Source organism: Chelonoidis abingdonii, chromosome 2 (assembly GCF_003597395.2).
Source record: "Chelonoidis abingdonii isolate Lonesome George chromosome 2, CheloAbing_2.0, whole genome shotgun sequence".
NCBI lineage: Eukaryota > Metazoa > Chordata > Testudines > Testudinidae > Chelonoidis > Chelonoidis abingdonii.
Genome location: NC_133770.1, coordinates 74,292,452 through 74,319,118, shown reverse-complemented (window position 1 = coordinate 74,319,118; position 26,667 = coordinate 74,292,452). Strand labels below are relative to the sequence as shown.

General features: G+C 41.5%; 1 protein-coding gene across 2 annotated transcripts in view; it reads right to left on the bottom strand.

The window, feature by feature from the left end:
• The window catches only part of LOC116825289 (ubiquitin-conjugating enzyme E2 E2), a 330,842-nt gene that overhangs the window by 65,411 nt on the left and 238,764 nt on the right, over positions 1–26,667 (bottom strand). For both annotated transcript variants that reach the window (XM_032781177.2, XM_032781178.2), the window contains one exon: positions 6,547–6,679. In XM_032781177.2, coding sequence (XP_032637068.1) covers positions 6,547–6,679 — 133 coding nt within the window. The remainder of the gene's footprint in view (positions 1–6,546; positions 6,680–26,667) is intronic.

Sequence of the window (26,667 nt, the reverse complement as noted above, 5' to 3'; positions counted from 1 at the left end):
CCTTGCTTTACCAATCCCCAAACTCAAGTTATTAAATGTACAAAAGATGGGGATGAAGCCTCAGGGGGACTTTAAGAGCAGCAGACACAAAAGAGCTGAGAAGATTTTAAAAATGAATGAGAGACATAAGGATAACGGTTCCAAAGTCTTTAGAAATTGCTGGGGATGATGATAAAGGAGGAGATGATTTAAACTGAGGGAGTATTTAGAAAGGGAAAATTAAAAAAAAAAAAAAAGCAAACACTGAGTGGCTACAGGATTAAGTTCTTTTACGTGATGAGGAAAAAGGCAGGAAAAAATGGAAAAGGAGAAAGGAATTTGAAAGTACAAAGAAGAGGCATGAAAACTGTTTGACTACATGGAAGAATAAATTTAAAATGTTATTACTAGGCTCAAAAATATATAGGCCAAATTCCTCCTGGTTTTGGCTTGCACAGCTTTGCACATGTAAATATATTTTCATATTTGATAAATATAAAGTTTCCTGAATATTAACACTTATGTGCATAAGAGCTAGTACTCAAAAAGGCATGAATAGGTATTGAGAGTGCACAAAAGGAACTGAGGCCCCTTTAAAAATTTGGCGCAGAATATTTAAATCTCTGACATAATATTAAAAGATATTTGCATCATTACAAGTGTCGCAACTGTAAACCTATGTTCAAACATGGCGTCTGTATGGCCAATTGTCGGTCAAGGGGTCATATTGGTGCCGTATGCAACATCGTAGTGCCGTGTGCTACCCTATGGTGCGGTGTGCAACATTATAGTGCTGTGTGCCTATTCTCGAACCTTCTGTCTGGTCAACTGTGGGTCAAGTTAGTGCCATGTGCAAAAGAGTCGGGTGTCATGTGCAAAAAAGTAGTGTGCTGGGTGCAGATCTTGTTTACGTAGAGGGTACCAGCTCGGAACCTGGAAGGCGAAGGAGCCAGGGACCAATCAGACACTGACACGAGTAAAAGCCTTCAAATAAAACTACGTCTCGCGTCAAAAACGGCAGGAGTATCTGCGTGTTAGCTGAAAGGCCTGATCACCCTTTCAGCCAGGGTCTCCTCCGGATTTTGCCGGCTCATGTCATGTCATTTTGTTTTGTTTTTTTGGATTATTTCCCACCAATTCGTCATGCTCTCAGTGTCTGTACTGCTGGTCAGCTGCGCTTGGAGTGTGGTATGTTCATTTTAATTTCTGTAAATACTCTGCTTAGCCTCTTCCCTTTCTTCCCTTCCCTCACTTGGTGCAAAGTTGTGTATACAGTATATGAGAGCCAAATTGTTGTATTAATTGCTACTGTGGTTGGTTGGTGTATTTTACAACATTTTGTTAATGCGTGTACAGTTTACTCAGTTTTGTGTATCTGCTTTGGATTTTAGTGAGCAGTTGATCATAGATCGTTTGGTTTCTTGTTGTTGGATGTAAATAGACTGTTTCAAGTTGTGTATGGTTTTATTCTGATAGTATTTCTAGTTGATAAATTCCCCTTCCCTGGCCCAAGTTGTAACTTATCCCCATTAATAAACAGCCACATGGTTTGAAATTTCAGTCTGTCACGTTTTGATTTTCCTCTCTCAACCAAATACTTACTTGATCCTGCATTGGTCTCGGACAATTGGTAGGATTGCCAAATTTCTGACTGCAGAAAACAGAAAATCCTTGCCCCACTCCCTGTCCTGCCCCTTCCCCCTAAAGCCCCACCCCTGCCCTGCCCCTTCTCCAAGGCCATGCCCCCGCTCAATCCATCCTCTCTCTATCCATTGCTCACTCTCCCCTACCCTTGCTCATTCGCTCATTTTCACTGGGATGGTGCAGGGGTTGCGGTGCAGGAGGGGGTGAGGGCTCCAGCTGGGGGTGTGGGCTTTGGAGTGGCACCAGAAATGAGGGGTCTGGGATGCAGGAGGGGGCTATGGGGCAGGGCCAAGGGGTTCGGAGTGTGGAAGGAGGCTTCAGGCTGGGGCAGGGGGTTAGGGTGCAGGGGGGAATGAGGGCTCCAGATGGGGGTGCGGGCTCTGGAATGGGGACAGAAATGAGGGGTTCAGAGTGTGGGAGGGAGCTCCAGGCTGGGCTAGGGGGTTGATATGCAGGGGGGTGAGAGCTCTGGGTTGGGGTGCAGGCTCTGGTGTGGGGCTGGGGATGAGGGGTTTGGGTGTGGGAGGGGGCTCAGGGCTGGGTCAGGGAGTTGGAGTGTGAGGGGGAGCAAGGTGTGGGCGGTGCTTACCTCAGGCAGCTGCCAGAAGCAGCAGCATGTCCCCCTTCCGGCTCCTAGGTGGAGGTGTGGCCAGGTGGCTCTGCGTGCTGTCCAGTCCACTAGTGCTGGCCCTGCAGCTCCTAATGGCCGTGGTGCCTGGCCAATGGGGTCTGAGGAGTGAGCGCTCGGGGTGTGGGCAGTGCGTGGAGCTCCCTGGCTGCCCCTGAGCCTAGGAGCTGAAGTGGGCACATACCACCGCTTCCGGGAGCTGCACAGAGCCAGGGCAGGCAGGGAGCCTGCCTCAGCCCTGCTGCGGAGCCGACCAGACTTTAAGCAGCCCGATCAGCAGTGCTGACCAGAGTCTCCAGGGTCCCTTTTCGACTGGAATGCCCGGTCGAAAACCAGACGCCTGAGAACCCTAATTACAAGTTCACCAGCAAGGTATTTTTCATAATTTTAAAAAGATTTCCCCTCACTTCTCAACACACATTCTCTCCCTCTCTCTCTCATTAATGGATTCCATGACATCTGCAAACAGAAAAACAGTTTGACTTCCATTGACTTCAGTGGGCTTTAGATTAGGCCTTGTAACAATAACTGTGTCTTGTGATATGGGCCTTTGGAACCTCAATCCAAATCATGTGATTGCATCTGAGACAAAGTTTCTGTTTCTTGCTTCTGTGGTCAAATTTGGGGATTACCAAATTTGACAGTGTTCTTTTAAATGTTTCCTTAATGGTAAGAGAGGATAAAAGCAGCCCTGTATGAATTCTACAACAGTAACAAATGAGTGTCAGGCTGTTTCAATTCTGCATCTATGTGCAAGTCACCTACTCAGTATTGCTAACTGCAAGCATTCAAAAAAACCCCCACATGAATTAAGGCCCTCTCCACTCCAAATCTTGATATGGCTTCCAAACCATGAGATTTTTTTTTTTCAGAAAAACTAATACGTTTTCAGTATCAGAGGGGTAGCCGTGTTAGTCTGGATCTGTAAAAGTAGCAAAGAGTCCTGTGGCACCTTATAGACTAACAAACGTATTGGAGCATGAGTTTTCGTGGGTGAATACCCACTTTGTCAGATGCATGGATGAAAGCTCATGCGCCAATACATTTGTTAGTCTATAAGGTGCCACAGAACTCTTTGCCATTTAATAAGTTTTAGGTTCTTTTTATTTGCTTTCTAGTTTTAAGCCTTTCTTAAACTTTTCTTCACAACCATCAGGACTCAAAATGAATACAAATAAAATAAAGCTGAGATTCTTACATTCACATGATTCCAGAAGCTAGAGCTTTAAGAACAGGACCAATATCACAAGACTTTAAGATAAAACTGAGAGAGGTGGCAATTCTGTCTACTTACATACACAGAACTGTACCAAAAGCTTTCTACAAGATACTCTGCCTCATCGATAGATTTTTTTTAGGCTATACAAATCAAGGTTAGGAAGACAGATTTAAACAGCATACTGACTGCAGCAGTTATCTTGTGACTAGTAGTCACCTTCCCACACTCCATTTCTCAAAGGACTTCTCAAAGGATTTTATACGAGTCAGTTTCTGAGACAAGGAAGAATATGCACACTGAAATCATGAACAATGTAAGATTCCTCAGAGCACATCTGAAGATAGAGATTATCTACAACGATGGAGGAAAGCAGTTAGAATAAAAGTCACAGAGTGCAAAAAGGAGGTTTAGTAAAATACTGATATTGGGTCCCCTGCACGTATACCCCGATTTTTTTTTTTTTTATGGATAACAACTGACCTTGTCATAATTGCTGGCCCTGTAATAGTTCAATACAGTATCATCAGTTCTATCACCCTTTATCACAATACACGTTTATATTATTTATATGCACAAATGTCTTATTATGACAACTGGAAGCAAGAATAAAGGAGCACAAAAAAGTGGTTAGAAGGCAGGATAAGAACTTCTCTATTTCATTAACAAGAAACACAAAATTGCATTATTAATTTTACAAAATAATAGTCACCAAAATATAATTGTGTGGCCTGAAAAAGCCATTATCTCAGGGCGAGAGAGCAAATTGGATCTTTCTCTTCTATTTAAAAAGGACTCATTTAATGTGTTTCCTCAAAACTGAAGTGCAGTTTCAACAGAAAGAAGAACCAGATCTTCCTCTCTCATATCTAGCTCTTTAGATAGCTGTACCAAAAAAAGGTATTGTGGTTTAGAGTCTCTTACGGCTTCACATTTCAGAGAGAGCTTAACCCCTACACTTAACACATGCATGTGAATATCCCCTTTTTGTTTGTTTTTTGCTAGGAGACTGACATTAATTACTCTTAAAATGGCTGTAATTTTCTAATTTATGTGGCTAAAGTTAAGCACTTTAATTCATATTTAGGAACCTAAAATAGAGATTCTGTGGTACATGTCTTGTTTCATGGGCTGAAGAGACCTTGGCATAATTTAAACACCCTTGGGGGGGGTGGGGGGGAGGCTGTCTAAGGCCTGGTCTACATGTAAAACTTATAGCAGTGTACAGGGCTGGCTCCAGGGTTTTTGGCGCCCCAAGCAGCGCAAAAAAAATGCGCAATCGCAATTGGTGCCTACTCCACCGCGCCACTTTCTTCTTCAGCAGCAATTCGGTGGCTGGTCCTTCCCTCCGAGAGGGAGCGAGGGACCCACTGCCGAATTGCTGCAGAAGAGCCTGACGTGCCTCCCCTTCACCTTGGTCACCCCAAGCACCTGCTTGCTGAGCTGGTGCCTGGAGCCGGCCCTGGCAGCATATCTATGTAGGTCAGGGGTGTGAAAAAACCACACTCCCTAGAAACACAGTTAAGCTGACAAAACTCTCAATGTAGATGCAATTATGGGGAGAGAACAGTGCGTATGCTGCATCTACATCAGGGGGCTCTGCCTCGATAACTATGCCAACATAAGCTCTGTAGTGCAGGCATAGCCTAAGCTACAGCAGTCTTCTCAGGCTTCCTTATTGGCCACAGCGCTGCCTGGAATCTGTGCAGTGCTGTGATTCCACCGCCACCCTCAGCCCCACTCCTACCAGGACTCTAGATAGGGATAAGTGAGGGGGCCCTGGTGAGGCAGCCTTATAGCTAGGTTGTACAGTGCCAATGTCTGGAGAATTCTCCCCAGGCAGAATATGAGGCATTTAATCCTCTTTGCCCTGCTCTGGCTCTTTTATTAAGTGTAAAGGGGCCAGAGTGGGCCTGAAGGTCTCAGCCCTGATTTTCCGATGGCCTGAGAACCCAAAACTTCAACTGACTTAAATAGGAGGGGCTATGGATTCTCATCATTTTTGAAAGCCAGGCCTCTTATTTAGGTGACTAAATATGAATTGGAAAGTTTTGGCTAAAACAGTGGTCAGTGGGAGAGATGAACCTCAACTATAACATTCTTGTCAGTGACCCCACTGTTTAGATACTCTGGGATACTGTAGAACTAGGGGTGATACTCTTTATTTCTTCTGTAGGCTGAGCACACTGCACACCTCAGGATCTTCTCATCTCTCTCCAATCTCCCCGTGTGCCACCCTCCCATCCCCTCTAACTACAATCCTCTCTTCTGCTGTGTGCCTCTGTTTCCCCTTTGCCCTCTCTACCATGGCCCCTCATTCTCTTCCTCCATGCCAGGGCTCTTTTTGGCCCCACTCCAACTGCATACCTGGGGTTGTGTGTGCCCCATGCCAGGCCTTTCTACGCTGCCCATACAAGGCTCCCCCCATTCCCTCTGCACCCCACGGGCTATGTGTGTACTCCATAACTCCCCTTCAGCCCCCCACAAAGGTCCCCCATTTTCCCCTTGCCAGTGTTCCTCCCCATTCTCCCTCATACCCCACCCCGCTTTCTTATTCTCCTCCATTCTGTTTCAGGCGAGGTCTACACTGCAAACTTTTGCTGACACATGCATCAGAATACGCCAGAATTCCCCCTGTAGATGAAGCTTATCCTGGCAAAAGAGTTCTTTTGCCTGTGTAGCTTATGTCCTTTGGAGAGGTGGCTGAATGATACCAGTAAAAGCACTCCTTTTGCCTGTATGAGATGTGTTTCCACCATGAGGGCCTTTCCTAGTACAGCTATACCAGCAAAGCATTTGCAGTGTAGATTAGCTCTTACCGTGTTAACATTTTAAAACTGTAGTGGGAGGGTGGACCGAGGAAAAATAAAGGGTACTATTAGGCTGGAATATGTTAATAGTTAACTGATTCTTTGATCTAAAGACAACTACAGAGGTGGCTGAAGCTGCTAGCTCTCTTGTTGCAGAATGATTAATAAAAAGCATTATATTATATATATGTCCATAAAATAATATGGACAAATATCATTTAATTATTCATTGGGTACTGCTATTTTACTTTTAAAATTATTCTACTAACCTTAGGTGGTTTAAAAGGATAGTCTGGTGAAAAGGTAATGTCAAGGAAGAAAACTCCCCCTTCATACACAGAACCTGGAGGCCCCAGTATAGTTGACCTCCATTCATAAATGTTGTCTCCTTTGGGTCCAGCACTAAAACAGAAAGCAAAAATATGGCATAATGAGAAACCACATAAAACTGAGCATATAGTACATCAGTTATATTTATGATAACATTATCTCGAATCACATCAGAAGCAAAAATGATATATTGCATTCATGGAGCTATTCCCCAATAATACATTTGTCTGATGCCATCTTCTTTTTCACCCAAAGTGGTAATCAGACACATAAATGTAGTATAATCACTATATTAATAAATTATTCAAATAATTACAGAAAGATTAGCTTCCTGACTGCAACTAAAATATTCTTAGCGGAGGGAAGTGAGGCAGTATTTACAATACAAGGAGAAAGAGACCACTTGTCTGTCAGCCATTCAGTATTCAACTACCTCCTTATCCACCTCATCACTAGGTGGCATTGCAGCAACACACATTATTATACAGGACAGACTGCATTAAAATCTTGGCACCATACAAATGACCTTCTGGCTTGACGCTCTAAGCTACTATTCTAAATCACTCCAATGACTAATACAGAAGGCTGTTTTACTTTACAATTATTACAATGTACTGAAAAGCTTATCAAAAGAAAGAGATACTAGCAGGTTAAATTGTAGGATTATGTTAATATAAATTCGTCATTTAAACTAGCAAAGTACTAACATATATTTACAATGTACAGAATATAGCTCTAAATGTGGAAATAGAAAAAAACCCTCCTGTAGTCAATCAACATCTAGGTACACTGAAAACTAATATATTTTTTGCAACACAGCTTCCATATAAATCAAAGTAGCCTCTTTTCAAATAACACAAGCTCAGCCTCAGAACCATACATTTTATTCAGTGTGGACTTTCATGTGCAGGATTTTAGCTGTAGTGAGCAGACCCCTAACATTTATTTTTTTCTGTGGATGTGTTAGTTACTTGATTTCAGTAAATATCAATAATATATTCAGATCTAATTCATTGCTAAGCTAGGTTCTAATACAAGTAATATTTTGTGTTTGAAGAACCTACAGAATACCTCTAGGTTAGCGGCTTGTCTATATACAACAACAACAACATCAACCATTATTTCCAATTAGGATCAGTTATGATAGTGACTTCTGTGATGTGGGCACCTAACATATTTTACAGGAAAGAGGAGTTAGTGGATTTTTCAAAATAAGCGTCACAGTATTTTCTTAAGGCATTTCTTATGAAACAATTCTTGTTATGACTGCAATAAAGAATTCCAGAGCTTGCAGAGTTTGTGAAATAGCTGTATGTCTAGAACAGATGAAAGCTCTCGGCTATGTTCCCTGCTTCACAATGTACCCAAGGCGTACAATTATTACACAACATCATGTCATGTTCACTTCTCAACTATTCATTTTGTTCACTGAAAGTTAATAAACTCTCTTCTACCTGAAATTTCTTCAGCTCCCTTCATATTAAAACGTCTGATTGCGTGATTCCCCACATACAACCGGATGACTTACTACTGAGCAGTGTACCAGTTCATTGGTAATGATATCTACATTAATTTTCTATAATAGCTGCTAATGTGTCTTGTATTTCTAAACTCCACACTTTCTTAACAAAAATGTGTTGCAGACACTATAATATTATGGAACCATCATTTTATAATATCAACCATACTATCAAAACTAGCAATTGCTTTAAAGATAAAATTTGTCTTTTTAAGCATCACAACAGCAAAGGAGTTGCTACTAATCTGTATCTCACAATGTCTGTAATACATCAGATTGCTAGCTGCCAAACAAATTTAATTTACCCGGTTCTCAGCTTGCATTAACCTTTGAATAATAAAGCACAGCTGAGACTGCTGTAAGAAACAAACCAGAGAATTAATAATTAAAAACACCTCCACAGCCTTTGGAAAGACCAATCATAAGCCATCAGGGGAGGTTTAATTGTGACTGAATTAGGCATTAAAAGGGCTAATTGTACACTTTATAAACCTAAACAAATGCTGAGGCCACAGCACTGCTACAGTATGTGAGGGACCCAGAAAGCAAAGCCTTAAAAACATTAGGCAATTAGTTCAAATGAAAAAGGCAAGAAGTAAAGGCAGCCTAAACTTTACATGAAAAAAAACAACCCATAATCTGCAAAGGAAATCCCTTGTCATTTTCTACAGAGACAAATTTTCTAATATTGGTAAAAGCAACTACTCATTTGATACTGGCAGGCTAAAATGGAAGTGATATAAATGTCAAACATAGATAAAAGGTTAAATATAGTAAGCATCAAAAGAAAATTCTATTTTTACTAGACTCCATTTAGCCTGCATGAGACAGCTGAGTCCTCTTTTGGTTTTGTACAACTCGTATGTTTTTGATTTTGGAGGATCAAAACTTAAAACTGTACCCAGCTGCCCATTATAATTACATTTCCATAACTTAATTTGGTTATATTGTTTTGTCTGAAGTCAACAACCTCTTAATTCGAATAGTTGAAAAACGCCACATCTGTCAATTCAACTGTTTCACCATGTCCACTGCACACGCAGCCTGGCAGCACTGCGATGGACATTGATTTTTATTAATTCAAAGATTATCTTTGCAACCCAGGGGGACAGAAACATTATAATTAATTATTTTAAATAACAGCTTAAATTATGTCAAGGGTAGCAAAACTCTGTGTTTGCAATGTCTGCATATTTGGATGATCAGTGACAGTAAGCTTGGTCAACCGATATAAAATAGAGATTGATGTGCACAATGAAAGAGCTAACAGCAAGCACCAGCATAACCCTTCTTCTTTTGCACATTAATAATAGTAAAATTCAATAGATGTATTATTTCTTTCCCTTCTTTCCTAATTGTTAAGGATTTTATTATAGTCACCATTTATGATATTGACAACAAGAGTGACAACACATAAGGTTTCTCCAGAGAAAATTCCCTTATGTGCAAGCCCTCAGCTAAATCAGGGTTATAATGCAAGATAATTTAATTACCCTTCTCTCTACATGGACATCTGCCCCATGCAATGAAGCCCAAAAATTTTACATTCAGTGTGATTTATATTCCAGCTCCACTAATATTATTGGCAACTAAACCAAAGATCTCAATGAAAGTAAAGTAAACATCTCAGTGCTTGAAACTGTTATCTTTGGAAGGACTGATACAGATGGACATCAGTTTGGCAAAGGGGAGATTAAATCATCTAAGGCTGAACCAACCCAGAGCCAGAACACATATATATGCTGCTTTCCATTCAACTGATGTTAAACCAGTCAGTTTCAATAATGGGGATAATGATGGCTGTAGCAGTTCCAGATGGAATTACCTCAACCATAAAGATACGGTGGTTGGGATAAGGACCGATCTGTCAGATATGCCAGTGATTCAGTCTCCAAATTTGAGCCCTGATTCTTAAATACTAGCAGCGGTGCAAGATAAAACAAAACAATGAACAAAACAAGAAGAATTCAGGGCCATCCTAGAGCTGGCAATGGACTCCAATATTTCGAACATCTGTTTCAGGTGTAATTTGTAATAGATGGCTGAAGAGATGTAGTGTGAGCATATGTCCTCATAGGATTTGGATTTAGTAACAACTTGTCAATTGATAGCTCTGTATTGTCATTATTCCCTTACAATGGATGATATACTTCATAGTGTACTGTCTGTCATATTCACTGGGGACACGCTTCCACAGCTCAGTGGCAAACTTGGGGGTGGGATGATAACAATTCAGTTCCATGCCACCTCCAGAATGACATCAACTTGTAAGTGCTGAATTAAGGACAAAGAATTGGATAATTTAAAAATGGCCTCCTTTATATTTCATCTTCCAGCACATCTTGCCTAACAGGGAACATACCTCCCTCTCTGCCATTGCCTTTAGCATATGTGCTATCTACTTGCAGGTGATGTGTGCGCACACCACTTAGAAGAGAAATATATGTCCCTCAGATGCTTCAGAAACAACTGTAATTGAATCCATTTTGTTTTAAATATAGCTAATGCGTTGAGTAGTTTCAATTCTCACAGCATATTTTAGGCAGGCAGAAAGAAGACCTTCTCAAAGCTGCTTGTCCAGTACAAAGCATGATGAACACCAAACCTTAACTTCATTTAAAGAGTGCACTATAATATTCAGCTTACATTGGTGTACCAGTGAATTAACGGGAGAGTTCCATTACTGTGTCAGTATTACTACAGATTGTCCTAGACAAATTATTAAAGAGAGTTATCTGGAGAACAGAACAAAAACATGGCTGATTTTTATTTTAATCAGAGCTGTAAATTTGTACATAAATCTACTCACTTTACAGAATGTTGGTCAAAATCAATGAAAACCCAAAAGGTCAAAGAAATAAAAGTATCTCCCACGTGGGTCGAAGTAGACAAATGGAATCAATTAATCACAATAATGTTATTTTCAATTAGATTTCTTAATCAAACATATGTTAAGTGTCAAAGGACCAAACACTTCCTCCTAGTTCTGTGAGGGTAGGAAGCATAAACCTGCGCACCGAGGGGTAAGGGAAGTTTTGGAAGATGGGAGGGTCAGTTCAAGGCTATGCTCCCCTTTCCCAGTCCTCTGGATCCTATTGCAAATACGAATTTTGGGGTCTGATCTTACTGCCGCATCTGCAGGGACGAAAAAGAGAGGTTACCTACCACCCTTAATCAGAGTTCTTCGAGACATGTGGCTCCACATACCTGCAATCAGAATATTTATACTGGTAGCATCCGTTGGTCTGTACCTGTGCACTTTCTTACCTCAGGCACCACACCGAGGAACTAAGGGGAGGGGCGGACCGACTGCCTCTCTAGTTCCTTCTCTACAGTGAATTAGAGTTATGATCCCAAAGCAGTGGGGAAGAAGTGCAGGTAGTAGAAAACAGACACAGACCACACAACTCAAAGAATTCCCATACAGAACGTAGGTAACCTCTTTTTCTTCTCCGACCGCTGGTCCCTATGTGTATTCCACTATGGGTGACTGACAAGCAGTACTCATGAAGAAAAGTGGGCATGTGGACCCTTGTGGCACTGAAATTGAAGACCAGAGACCCAAAGGATGCATCAGGTGAGGGGGTGTGCACTAGGGTGTAGTGTCTTGTGAAGGTATGAATGGAACTCCATGTGGCTTCTTTGCATATGTCAATGAGAGGTACTTCCTGAAGCAAAGTTACCTAAATGGCCTTTGCTCTGGTGGAGTGCACCCTCACTCTGTGAGGTGGAGGCGTCTCAGACAATTGAGATGAATATGGCATCCATTGCTAGCAGCTGTCCACTCTGTTTCTGTCTTTCCCTACTTTCCCATGCTGCCTCTTGGTGAGCTTCAGACAGTGAATGAAGCACCGGCAGAGTGGGTGTTGGAGCAGCAGGGAGGCCACAGCTGCCCATCCACATGCCACAGTGATACCAGTAGGTGTTTTACAAATGTGTGCAATAAACAGTTGCCACAGAAACCAAAGGAGTAAACTGCTCCAAATCAAAAACAAAGGAACACCAGCAGCCAACTTTGAGACCCCTGTGGCAATGGGCATGGTGCTTTGGTTAGTAATGCCTCTGCTATGCATAAAATAATCATAGCAAAATCTGAGGAAACGAAAAGAAATAAAATAAAATTAGGGTGAACCAGGTTGGGTAAAATAAGAATGACTTCAATCATAAACAAACCTTACCCATATACTTTTCTTTTCTTTCTTTTGTTAAAGATTCAGAAAGCTCACAACACGTCATTTCCTCATTATTTTCATTTTCATGAATTTTCATTTCGCCTCCTTGTTCTGAATGGGGCTGAAAAATTCATGTCAAAATTCTATAAGAGTTGCTTTTCTTGGGGTAATTACAGTCTGACTGAAAGCAGAGATTTTTCAGCCCAGGTTTGCAAGCCCAAGAACTTTGAATAAAGTTAGGAAACGTAATTTGAATTCACAAACTTTCTTAGGCATGCTCCTACTACTTAAAATTAGAGATCAGGCCTAGATAGAAAGTGTGGCTTCCTAGGATCTAACATTCTAAAGTTTGGGGTTTGATCTGGATTCAGTGCTTTGGTTCAGTATATTATATTGCTGTAAATTTACACTGTGTCTTAGTCTGAGGATCAAACATAATTAAATCAAGTCTTTCAACACCCTTTCTGAGAGGCAGGAAAGTTTCATTAACCCTCTTTTACATGAGAAATATGAGACAAAGTAGGGTTGCCAGGTGTCCAGTTTTCGACCAGAATGCCTGGTCAAAAATGGACCCTGCTGGCTTCGGTCAGCACTGCTGACTGGGCCATTAAAAGCCCAGTTGGTGCAGAGCTGGCAGGCTCCCTGCCTTGCTCTGTGTGGCTCCCCAGAAGCGGCAACATGTTCCGCTGGCTCCTAGGGACAGCCAGTGAGGATCTGTGCACTGCCCCCATCCGGAGCATCGGCCCAGCAGCTCCCATTGACCAGGAACAGTTTGTAATGGTAATTGGTTTAAAAAAAGAAATTGGTAAAGGAATAGCAATGTGTCCTTTAATGCATCTCAAAATATTGTATCCATACACTTATTAGAGCAACTGTGTTCATTATGTACTGTAATGCCTCATTATAAGACTTATCTAGTTTCAGCAATGGGTCTCTCACATGTATATTTACTACCACAACCTGAGATGTAATTTATACTTTGGGGCTACCTGCTGTTTTTGTCTTGGCAACAAGCCTGCAGTACACTAAGTTAGTGAGTAAAAGGCTTTATGTGAGGCATCTTATTTGCTTTCTTCTTATTATTTTCCTCTGAGTACCTGTCAATGAAGCCATTAAAAAAAAAAATTACTATGGGAGTGTGAAGCATTGGTTCCCTCCTGCTGATGGCATGTTGTGCTGAGAAATGCATGATTTTGGCCACAATAAAAACAACATATAGAGAACATCATATGGTTGACTTTATCTATGTTTCTTTATTTAGTTATTTGTCTCTAATCCCCACCCCCCAATAAAATCATTACAAATATTCTAGCACTCTAATAGACTGGGTCTATTCAAAGACTACTTTGATGCCTTCATTCTTTGTAGTCCTGTCCTCAGAATGTCCCTGGGATGGGAAATATGTCCTAATGCATAAAACTCTTATTTATATTATAGTATCTACAGCAATTTACTGATGGTAAATACCATTACTCGGTATATGATCACAGCATGCTGAGTATTCACAATGAGAATTTAAAAATGGCAATTCTATTAACTATTCTCCACTTTGTTCACTGGAACAAGGTTACATAAAGACCTGCCCAGCAGGCTTTCATTATTCAAGATTAGAAACAATGCATTGCTTCGTAGTTTGAATCTATGGGCCTGATTTCCTTCTACCATCAGTTTTACACTACAGTACCACTACTGGCTTCACTGGAATTACTCCTGATTTATATATACCAGGGTAAGTCAGGAGAATCAGACCCTGTTTTAAAATAAGACAAAATCTTTACTTGTGCGATTAATGTCTATGGTAAATTATACTAAGTATAGTATCTCGCTAGATGCTAGATAGAGAACAAAGCATAAAATAAACAAACTGTGAATCAATAAATAGACATCTCTGTGACCTTCTAATGTAAGTCCCACTCTTGTGACCCAGCACCCCTGGATGTTTTTATTTCTTTGTAACTCACAGCTAGCCCCTACTTTTGCCTTTTTCCTTCCTGTTACTGTAATTTATTTCTCAATTTTTATTATTTTTTATTTCACAGAACCTGCCCTGGTTGCTAATTTTAAAACCTACTTTTTAAGTTAAAAACAAATAATTAACAAAACTCTTTATTGTTTTAAAATTACAAACATAACTTAAAAGAATAAGGCAACTGGTGTGGACAGGCACTATGGAAATCTAAAGTAGCCAGAAGCAATGAGTGCTGTACTAGGGAAGAAAACATTTATACAGGAAGAACTGCCTACCTGGTGTCTGTGGAAGTAGCAGAGGCAGCACAGAAGAGGTTGGAAGGAGAGGAAGAGGGAGTCTGACTCAAACAGGTTGTAGTTCGTGTGCCTATGTAACGAATCCTTTGGATTTGAAATATACTTGATACGCTGCTTTGATCATTTATATAAAAATAATTTCAAACTCCTGCTCACTAGCAAAGATCTGCTCATCATTAGCAACATATGGTAAAACTACACAAAACCTACCAGGACTAATCATCACCGGTTACTAACGTTTCTTTCATTCTGTGATTATGATGCACTTACAGTGGAAGTGCAATGAACTGCTAATTGGAAGACCTTACGTCAGAAATAGACCAGTCTTTTAGTTCCTGGGCTATGGAGGCTTCAGATTGTTTCAAGTGTGTGTATTAACTGTCTTTCCTATACAGTGTTACTTGCCAGTGCTCATAAGAATGGCCCTACTGGGTCAGACCAAAGGTCCATCTAGCCCAGTATCCTGTCCTCTGACAGTGTCTATGGCAGGTGCCCCAAAGGGAATGAACAGACAGGTTATCATCAAGTGATCCATGCCCTGTCACCCAATCCCTGCTTCTGGCAAACAGAGGGTATGGCTACACTTGAAACTTCAAAGTGCTACCACGGCACCGCTTTGAAGTGCGAGTGTGGTCACAGCGCCAGCGCTGGGAGAGAGCTCTCCCAGCACTGCACGTACTCCACACCCTCTACGGGTGTAACTTGCAGCGCTGGGAGCCGTGCTCCCAGCGCTGCGGCACTGTTTACACTGGCGCTTTAATTTAATCTTAGATAAATTGACCTAAAGGTCAGGAGAAACCAGTAGACCACATGGGAAAAATCATTGTATCTGCATAACTGGGAATACAGAACATTCTCTGTTTTAAATCATTCTTAAAACTAATAATTTTCCATAATGAAGAGTGCTATCTTTTAAGAGAGCAGTTATAAAATAGAATTCAAAGAAAATGTTGTTAGCAGGTATATCAGGCATATTTTATGGACTACCTATGGCATTACTAAGATTACTGTCGAATCAAGTGCCAGCCTGACACAAACTAGACTGAAACCCTTTATCCTTTTACTGCTAAAGAGACTGAAAATACAAGTGCTGTGCTGATTTTGCTACCAAGCTATATAAAATGTCAATAACTAACTGTTCCATTTCCAATACTCCAAGCAAACCAATTCCTGATTTTCTCAACATATCACGTATTTTGTTTTACTCCTGCCAAAGTATTATCAGGAACTGTGATAATATTATCAGCCATCACTGATAAGATAATCAAGAAAGGGATTTTTAATAAAAGTCCATCTATTTTGGCTAACAAAAAAGTGAAATTCATACTTCTCTATGCAGCATCATATAAACCAACACAATATTGAAATTTTTTTGTAGAGAATCTTTTGCCCAGAGCTATACTGTGTGCATATGTGCACAACCTTTGGAAACACAGAACATGTGGGTTCAGACTACTGGTCCATCAAATCCGGTGTCCCACCTCAACACTGGCACATAACTGATGCTTCAGAGGAAGATAACCCATCCCTTCCACAAAGCATCCAGCCAACAGTGTAATGTTGTTCATGGAGCAAACTTACTCTTGTGCCCCGCAGGTAATCAGTTAAAACTCCAAAGCATGACATTTGACTACCCTCAATTCTGTAAACAGAACATCAACTATTATTATAGGTCATAAAACCATACAACTTTAATTAAGGCATCTATGGCATTATGAGGCATTTATATTTCATTATCAAAAGCATCACCATCCCATCAAGATAGCTAGCTAGACAATGTGAGACCTTAGCATTTTTACATATTAAAGCACATTGATTTAATTTCTTTGATATATGAATATCTAAATCAGTTGTTCTGTCCTATCCAAGGCCTTTGCAGCATCTAACTTTCATTAACTGCTTCAGGAAATTCTAAACTGGAGTATTCGGGCATCCCAACCATTTAGAATGAGTTACCTGCCATACATCTGTCTATTTAAATAAATAAATATAGTCTGATCATAGTGAATTGATTCTGGTAAAAAGGATTCAAGATACAGGGCAGCAATTTTTGACAATGATCTTGTAGCCTTTGTTCAAAAGCAAGATAGACCCATATAACCTGCAATCCCCTGGGTCCTTCCCAGCTTTGAAGAAAAATGGGATATATCTATCATGCTTTTTCAAAAAAAAAAAAAAGGGTTGTACTCCAATTTTTAAAAAATTATTATTCTACTGGTACAATTTGCCCTGGAATATCACCTTCTACAAAATCCACTGTCTTGGGACTTGCAGAAAAATCCTGTCTTACACTTAAAAAGGATTCAGAGATTTTTGAGACTCTAGTGAAATCAGTAAAAAGAACAGGAGTACTTGTGGCACCTTAGAGACGAACAAATTTATTTCAGCATGAGCTTTCGTGAGCTACAGCTCACTTCTTCGGATGCACAGAATGGAACACACAGACAGGAGATTATTTATACTACAGAAATGAAATAGTGCAAGTAGCTACCAACAGAAGAGTCTTAATCATATTTGAGCTCGAGCTATCGATCAGCAGGAGAAAAAAAAAACTTTGAACGATTAAATTAAGCTATCCACAGAAGTGTGAGGAGACTACATAGGGAAATAGATTCCAATTAGACTGGACCACCACTTCCAGTCTCTGTTTTAGCCTGAGTTAATTGATCTTAATTTTGCATATTAATTGTCGAGATCAGCAAAGTTCTCTTTGGAGTCTGTTTTGAATGTTTTTTTTTTGCAAACTGCCCTTCAAGTCTTCTCGAGTATTTAAAGAGGTTGAAGTGTTCTCCCACTGCTTTTTGAATGTTATGATTCCTGATTGTCACGATTTGTGTCCATTATTCTTTCATAGAGGACTTCTCCGGTTTGCCAATGTACATGGCGAGTGCATTGGCGATGGCACGATGATGGCACATATCAAGTTGCAGATGTGCAGAGTGAAGTGCCCTATGGTCGAGCTGATGTTTGTTAGGTCATGATGGTGGTCACTTGAATATATATGTGACAGAGCTGCTCGCTTTGTTGCAAGATAGTTCCTTGTGCCGTTAGTTATGTTGTTATTCTGGGATAGTGCCGTTGTGAGTGAGTATTGCTTCAGGTTGGGAAGGCTGTCTATAACGACGGACTGGCCTGTTCCTCCCATATATAGAGGGATGATCTTTAAGGAAGGTTGTAATTGCTTATGAGCGCTGGACAGAGTTTTGTCTGAGGGCTGTATGATGGCTTATGGTTGTTCTGTATTTCTCTTTGTTGAGCCTTGTCCTTGTTAGTGACTTCTGGGGTACTCTTCTGCTCTTCAATCTGTTTTTTCCTAGCGGATCGTTATGTAGTTTTCAAGAATGCTCGATAAGATCTTGTAGATTTTTTATCTCTGTCTGAGATTGGAGGCAAATACGGTCTGTATCTCAGAGCTTCGACAAGTAGACGAAGATCTGGGTGTGTCCTGGTGAGCTGAGGCATGTAGTAAGTATTAGCGTCCAGCAGTTTCCGGTATAGGTCGGTTTATGTGACATCCTATTGATATAGTTCTAGGAAATTGAACGCTTGTCGATGTGCTAGGGTGAGGTTGTATGGTCATGTGATGGAAATTGTTAAAGATCATGGTGGATTCCTTGAGGCTTCTTTTCATGAGTCCCAGATGCATTGAAGTGTCATTCAATGTTAGTGCAAGCAGAGTAGTTTTACGGGGCGAGAGCTAAGAAGCGGTTGTTCTAATGCAGCCTACAGACGTTGAGCATGATTGGGGATCGGGTACATAGCAGTCCACTGACTTAGGTATTTATTGTCCCCAAATGTGAAATAGTTTGGTTGGACAAAGTGCAACAAAGTTCAGCACCAGGTTCTGCCGTATATTATGGTGCTATACTATTCCTGATGGCCTTGTAGTCCATCTTTGTGGTGAATATTGTGTAGAGCTTCCACATCCTAATGGCCGATGGTGTTTTCTGGAGATCACCGATGGAATTGTAGTTTCCTCAGGAAGCAGTTCTCTCGAATATAGCTGGGCGTGCTGTAGCATAGTGTAGGAGAGAGTCACATAGCCAGACATCATGCTGTTTTAAGATCCATGCTTGAGTGATGCCTCCAGATTTCCATTTTGGATCTTGTATGCAATAGAATAACTGTCAGAGGTTCTGCTGTGGGTCACAATTTTCTGTGTTTCAGAAGTGATATTTGAGCAGATGGTGTAGTTTCTTTTGGTAATCATCAGTGGTATCAGAGGGTAATGGCCTGTAGAATATGGAGTTAGAGAGCTGCCTAGCAGCCTCTTGTTCATATTCCGATCTATTCATGATGACGACAGCACCTCCTTTGTCAGCCTTTTTGATTATGATGTCAGAGTTGTTCTTGAGGCTGTTGATGGCATTGTGTTCAGAACGGCTTAGGTTATGGGGCAAGTGATACTGCTTTTCCACAATTTCAGCCCATGCACGTTGACGGAAGCAATCTATGTAGAAGTCCAGTCTGTTGTTTCGACCCTCAGGAGGAATCCATGCAGAATCCTTTTTATTATAGCGCTGGTAGGAAGGAATCTATGGGTTAGTATGTTGTTCAGAGGTCTTTTCATTTAGTTTCAAAGGTGCATGATCTATTTGTGTGTTATTTTGAGATTTTCTTTGGAGGTGCTTTAGAAGAGTTAATATCTCCACATAAAGCTACTTTAAAAACTCTCTCAAAACATTAGATGAGGAGGGTGGAAGGAAGGAGAGAAGGAGGTATTCACATTTGGGTCCTAACCACACTATAAATATAGTCTTGCACTAGCACTATAATTGATGATTGTGCTGTCCTGTCACCCTGCCAATAGGAAAATAAGTTAGAATATGGATACCCTTTGACCTCAAAAGATAAGCATATTAGAGCACTTATACTTACCATCAACCTGGTATGCCTATATTGGGAAATGACACGCTGTTACAAGATGTGTTAATTAACATAATATTGAACACATCATAACACAATGGCACTTCTTTATGTAGACAAGCCCATGGTGGACAGACACCGAAAAAGAAAATCTGAGATCACCTAATTTCTCCAAATAGCTTGCAAACAGAAGAAAATATACTTCCAAATGTCTCCAAACCCATCACAATGTGCACAAATTTGTTCATTGTTTAAAATTATTCTTATTCCAAATATTGAGACTTGCCTAAGTGAAGGGAATAGACCAGTGTTTTTCAAACTGGGGTCGCTGCTTGTTTAGGGAAAACCCCTGGTGGCCTGGGTCCATTTGGTTACCTGCCGTGTCCGCAGGACCGGCCGATCGCAGCTCCCACTGGCTGCAGTTCACTGCTTCAGGGCAATGGGAGCTGCTGGAAGCGGCGTGGGCCAAAGGACTTACTGGCCACTGCTTCCAGTAGCTCCCACTAGCCTGAAGCAGTGAACTGCGGCCAATGGGAGCCGCAATCGGCCAGACCTGCGGACGCAGCAGATGAACAAACCGGCCCAACTCGCCAGGGGCTTTCCCTACACAAGCGATGTCCCAAGTTTGGGAAACACTGGAATAGACAATCTATGTTACAGACTATATTCTGACCTTTTGAAGAACACAACATGCAGGCAATTTTCTTTGCAGTGTCTCTTGGGGTGGAGAAATTTATACCAACTCCTGCCTTAACTGTGGATCTGGCAGAGTCTTGGAGAGTATTTTAGGTCAGAATGTGATCCTATAATACGTCTTGAAGCTGATTGTCTTATTTCATTAAAGTACTGTCAAGATATTTCAAGATTCCATTCTTCTTAGGTTGGTCTTGACATTTGAATCCACGTAAGTGTAAATACAAAGGATCATATGTAAAGATTTCTCCATTTTCTTGCATGTTGAATAATTTTCTCTAAGTCTCTTGAGAGAGAATTTGATGTCACAGTTTAAATGCGGGCTTATACTGAAAAGAGTTTGATTTTCTGAGGTTGATGTTTTAATTCCCCCCTAAGGTTGTAGTATGAAGTTGCCAAATAAATGTCACATTGTTAGACCCATCAGCAGTCCCTGAAATTCTGATTATCCCACGGTCTTGACTGGAAGAGTGGTTTTCTGATTTCCCTTTCAATAAGAGGAACTATTTTATTTAGGACATTCACAATGCACAACTGAGGGTGCATTTTCCTCAGTACACCTTTCTCTCCCATACCCTTTCTGGTTTAAGATCAGGACTTTTGAAAAAAGACCCATGTGACATTTTTGGAGTTCATGCAGGTTAGTAAGGAGTCCAGTCAATGTCTATCTACCCTGTAGTCCTGGGAGTCTTCTGGCTACACAGCTTTGTTTCAGAGCCCTGACACCAACAGCCTGCCAGCACCCCACAAGTCTCACCCTGGCGTTGTCCAGCTTGGTTACTCCTTGCAGATCTTTCTGACCTTAGTACCCTTCCACCCAGGGCCGGTGCAAGGAAGTTTCGCGCCCTAGGTGAAACTTCCACCTTGCACTCCCCTAGCCCTGCAGCAGCTCCCCGCCCTGAACTGTGCCCCCCGCCCCCGCAGCAGCTCCCCACCCTCTGGCCCCAGGAGCCCTGCGGTACCTCCCCACCCCAGCTCACCTCTGCTCCCCGTCCTCCCCGAGCACGCTGTCCTGCTCTAATTCTTCTCCCAGGCTTGCGGCACCAAACAGCTGATTGGCGCCGCAAGCCTGGGAGGTGGGAGAAGTGAAGCAGCAACTGTGCAGTGGAACCCCTGGGCTGCCGGTGGCACACTGACCCAGGGGCATGAGTGGCAAGTTTGTAGAAATTTTGGTGGTGCCCAGAACCTGACCCCCCCCCAAACTCCACCCCCACTTGCGTAAGGCTCTGGGAGGGGTTGGGGGGCGGAGCTCTGGGGTGCAGGTCCTGGGCTGGGGATTAGGGTGTAGGAGGGGTGCAGGCTTTGGGATGGATTTTGGGTGCTGGGTGCAGGCTCCGGGCTGGGGCAGGAGGTGGGTGTGCAGGAGGGGGTGAGGGGTGCAGGCTTTGGGATGGAGTTTGGGTGCAGGCTGGGGGTGGGGGTGTAGGAAGGGGAGGGTGCAAGCTCTGGAGGGAGTTGGACGATAGGAGGAGGCAGGGGATGAGGTTGGGGCTTTTGAGGATGAGAGATTATGTGCGAAGGGGCTCAGGGCTAGGCAAGGGTGGGGTGTGGGTGAGGGTGGGGGTGAGATGAGGGGTTTCATTGATGTGGGGTGCTCCGGGCTGAGGCAGAGGATTAGGTGCAGAGGAGATGAGAGACGGGGCTACGGATGAGGAGTTCATGTGCAGGAGGCGAGGGTGGGGCTGAGGACAAGGGCTCATGATCGGAGGCTCAGGGGATGCGGGAAGAGATTAGGGTGCAGGGTGACGATTTGGGGTGAGGATGAGGGATTCATGATGTGGGCTGGCGCTTCAGGCTGTCAGAGGATTAGGTGGAGGGGCTGAGGGGACGTCTTGTTCGGGTGGTGGACAGGCTTAGGGTGAGGGCAGAAGCACAGGGTAAGGGCAGCCTGCCCTGCCAGTAGGAGATGGGGGGCGCTAGGACCCTGGGGCAGCAGACAGCAGTTCTGCAGGGAGCCGCTCTACTCCAGCAACAGAAGCAGGCAGGGGTGAGACACTGCACTGCTTTCTGTCAGGCAGGGACCACGCGGGGCGTGGGGGGGGGGCCGCGGGGGTCCGGGGCCCGATCCGGGCAGGGCTAGGGGAGAGACCGAGCTCCAAATATTGCTGGAGCAAGACCCCCAGCCCTGAATATTGCTGGTGCTCGAGCACCGCAAACATATAGAACCTGCCGCCTAAGCCCTGCGCTGCCGGCTGCCGCGGTGGATCCCTGACCCAGCAGCAGCGGCTGCTCAACCATTTTAAAAAAAATTTGGGGGTGCTTTTTGGTGCCCCCAAATCTCGGCGCCCTAGGCAACCGCCTAGTCCACCTAAATGGTTGCACCGGCCCTGCTTCCACCACCAAATTTGCCCCAAAGTCATCCTACTGCAGCGGCCAGTCCCTCTTACTGGGTTTGCTAGCTCTGCAGAGACAATATGGCATTCCAACCTGTATCTTACTAGGAGCACGCACTTTACTGAACAGCTCTGATAATTTATAATGAAAACAAAACAAGGTTATTAACGAAAGAGCATGGATTAAGGGATATCAAGCAAAAGAGATAAGGTAGACATGGTTACAAAGAAATAAAAGTGAAAACACATATTTAAAGATCTAAAACTTAATCTAGCCAGATACAGTCTCTGTTCAAGATGGTTTCTCTTGCCCCCATTATTTCCCAGCTTTTCACTGGCTGGCCTGACCAGGACTCATTATAGAGGTCAAATTGCTTGGTTTCTTTGTCTCCTTAAAGTGAAGGATTAAGATGGAGTTTCTCTGTCCCTTATATTCCAAAAGGAACTGTCTTTGTCCTAAAAGTCAGGAAGGCCTCCCTCAGTCTCCTGTGTGCCTCTGGTGCAGGAGCCCTGTTAACTCTCTGTCTCACATTCAGTCTCAGGATAACCCCCACTGATTTAGCTTGATGGCTTTGTTTACTGCTAATATGTAAACTAAGGTAAATTCATATTCCTTTGTCTAGGACATACCTGTTCATCACTTTTACCTAAGCTAGGCTGTCTGATGTTAAACATGTTCTAATAACAGTACACAGAGAGAACTTAAAACTTCACATATGACGTTGTTACATATATTTAATGATGATATTATTGACCAGCTTTTTAGTTTTCAAATGATATTCACAAGGCATATTTTGTACAAATGTTATTGCAGTATTGTATAGGGTATGAATACAGGATTCATCATGCCCTCTCCTTTAATGGTTTATTTTCATTCATTACTTCATTCAAAAGTGGGTGGATTTGGAGTAGTTCTGGGAATGACGAATGTGAAATGGGTACAAGGGAAAAAGAATGCTCACTTGTCATTTGAGACTTATAATGAAAGTCTGTGTGGCATGAAGTGGCAAGCTCTCCTTCCTCCATTCTCTGTTTTGAAACTTTGCAGAGTTCCAAAGTTGTAGAAAACAGAACATTATTTGTAAAGAATTCTTCACCTTAGAACAAGACAGTCAAATAAGTTAAGAGTTCTGGAAAAATCCTCTAAAAAATGTAAAAGACACTTCAATAGCTCTAGGCCCCAGATTTAACCTACCTAAAAATTGTAATAATTTGATGGGTATTTAACATTCTAAACATTAAAAAATAATCTATTTTACTACCACAAAGAAATTAAAATTCCTTCTGACAACATCTGGAAGTTTCATAGACCCGCAAAAATGCAGTGTTTTATATGTTCCCTATGTTAGGCTACAACAACTTTGTGATGCAGATTCACAGGAATGTTTTTGCATGATAAGAAGTTAAGTTTATGTTATTCCTTTTGTCATTTTCAGAAGCCTTCTCATTTACTCCATCATGCTCTGGTCCAGCTGACAATGATACCTCCTTGTTATGCAAAAAGAACAGGAGTACTTGTGGCACCTTAGAGACTAACAAATTTATTTGAGCATAAGCTTTCGTGGGTTCCAGCCCACTTCATCGGACGCATAGAACAGAACATATAGTGAGGAGATATATACACATACAGAGAACATGAAAAGGTGGGAGTTGCCCAACCAACTCCTTGTTATGGTTTGTAATAATTGCCTAGTCACTTCTGACACCACAAGCCTTATAAATTTACTGATGGAATTATGTGGCAGAAGGCTCTGAACTGCAGACTGGTTATTACCATGACAAACTCTATAACATGGTATTATACTAGACTTGAGTCATTTTGAAACATAGGATGAAAAAATAACTTGTATCCCAACTTAATACCTTTAGAATTATACTAAAAATTAATCATGATTAATTGCGCCATTAAAAAAAATTAATCGTGATTAATTGCGTTGTTCAACAATAATGGAATACCATTTATATAAATATTTTTGGATGTTTTCTACATTTTTAAATATATTGATTTCAATTAAAACACAGAATACAGAGTGTATAGTGCTCACTTTATATTTATTTTTTATTACAAATTTTTGCACTGTAAAAAACAAAATCAATTGTATTTTTTAATTCACCTCATATCATACATTCACCTTTATCATGAAAGTTGAACTTACAAATGTAGAATTATGTATAAAAAATAACTGCACTGAAAAATAAAACAATGTAAAACTTCAGAGCCCACAAGTCCACTCAGTCTGACTTCAGCCAATCGCTCAGACAAACAAACTTGGTTACAATTTCCAGGAGATAATGCTGCCCACTTCTTGTTTACAATGTCACCTGAAAGTGAGAACAGGCATTTGCACGGCACTCTTGTAGCCCACATCGCAAGATATTTATTTGCCAGATGCACTAAAGATTCATATGTCCCTTCATGCTTCAACTACCATTCCAGAGGACTTGCCTCCATGCTGATGACAGGTTCTGCTCTATAACGATCCAAAGCAGTGCAGACTTATGCATGTTCATTTTCATCATTTGAGTCAGATGCCACCAGCAGAAGGTTGATTTTCTTTTTTGGTGGTTTTGGTTCTGTAGTTTCCGCATTGGAGTGTTGCTCTTTTAAGACTTCTGAAAGCATGCTTCACATCTCATCCCTCTCAGATTTTGGAAGGCACTTCTGATTCTTAAACCTTGCATTGAGTGCTTTAGCTATTTTTAGAAATCTTACATTGGTATCTTCTTTGCTTTTTGTTAAATCTGCAGTGAAAGTGTTTTTAAAATGAACAATATATGCTGGGTCATCATCTGAGACTGCTGTAACATGAAATATATGGCAGAATGTGGGGAAAACCAAGCCGAAGACATACAGTTCTTCCCCAAGGAGCTGAGTCACAAATTTTATTAATGCATTATTTTTTAATGACCATCATCAGCATGAAGGCATATTCTTTGGAATGGTGGTCAAAGCATGAAGGGCATATGAATGTTTAGCATATCTGACACATAAACAACTTGCAACACTGGCTACAAAAGTGCCATGTGAACGCCTGTTCTCACTTTCTGGTGACATTGTAAACAAGAAGCAGGCAGCATTATCTCCTGTAAATGTAAATAAACTTGTTTGTGTAAGTGACTGGCTGAACAAGAAATAGAACTGAGTGGACTTGTAGGCTCTAAAATTTTACATAGTTTTGTTTGTGAGAGCAGTTATATAACAAAACAAATCTACATTTGTAAGTTGCACACTCACGATAAAGAGATTGCACCACAGTACTTGTATGAGGTGAATTGAAAAATACTATTTCTTTTGTTTACCATTTTTACAGTGCAAATATTTGTAATAAAAATAATATAAATTAAGCACTGTATACTTTGTATTCTGTGCTGTAATAAAAATCAATATATTTGACAATGAAGAAAAACATCCGAAAATATTTAATACATTTCAATTGGTATTCTATTGTTTGATTGTGCAATTAATCACAATTAGTTTTTTTAATCGCGATTAATTTTTTTGAGTTAATCGTGTGAGATTAATTGACTGCCCTAATATTTATGGCTAACTATGCAATAAGTGTGTATATCATTCTTGGGCATTCAAACAGAATAACAGACAACACAAATTATAGCAATCCTGATACAATATGGTATGGTTATTTTAGAATAAATGACAGAATATTTGTATGATATTTGGGATATAACCATACTGTGTTATACATCCATCCCCTCCATTCCCATTGTATGTTTGCAGTTACATTACATTTTGCAAATGTTAAAAAACTGTAAACAAAAACCAACATAAAAAAACAAATCTTAGATGTGCCCTGGAGGAAAGAATCGGAGGAGATGCAGCAGAATGCAGGATACTGGAAAAGCTGGAGCACAGAGCAGGGGACTAAGGGTACGTCTACACTACGAGATTATTCCGATTTTAAATAAACCGGTTTTGTAAAACAGATTGTATAAAGTCGAGTGCACGCGGCCACACTAAGCACATTAATTTGGCGGTGTGCGTCCATGGTCAGAGGCGAGCGTCGATTTCTGGAGCATTGCACTGTGGGTAGCTATTCCGTAGCTATCCCATAGTTCCTGCAGTCTCCTCCACCCCTTGGAATTCTGGGTTGAGATCCCAGTGCCTGATGGGGCAAAAATCATTGTCGCGGGTGGTTCTGGGTAAATGTCGTCAGTCATTCCTTCCTCCAGGAAAGCAACGACAGACAATCATTT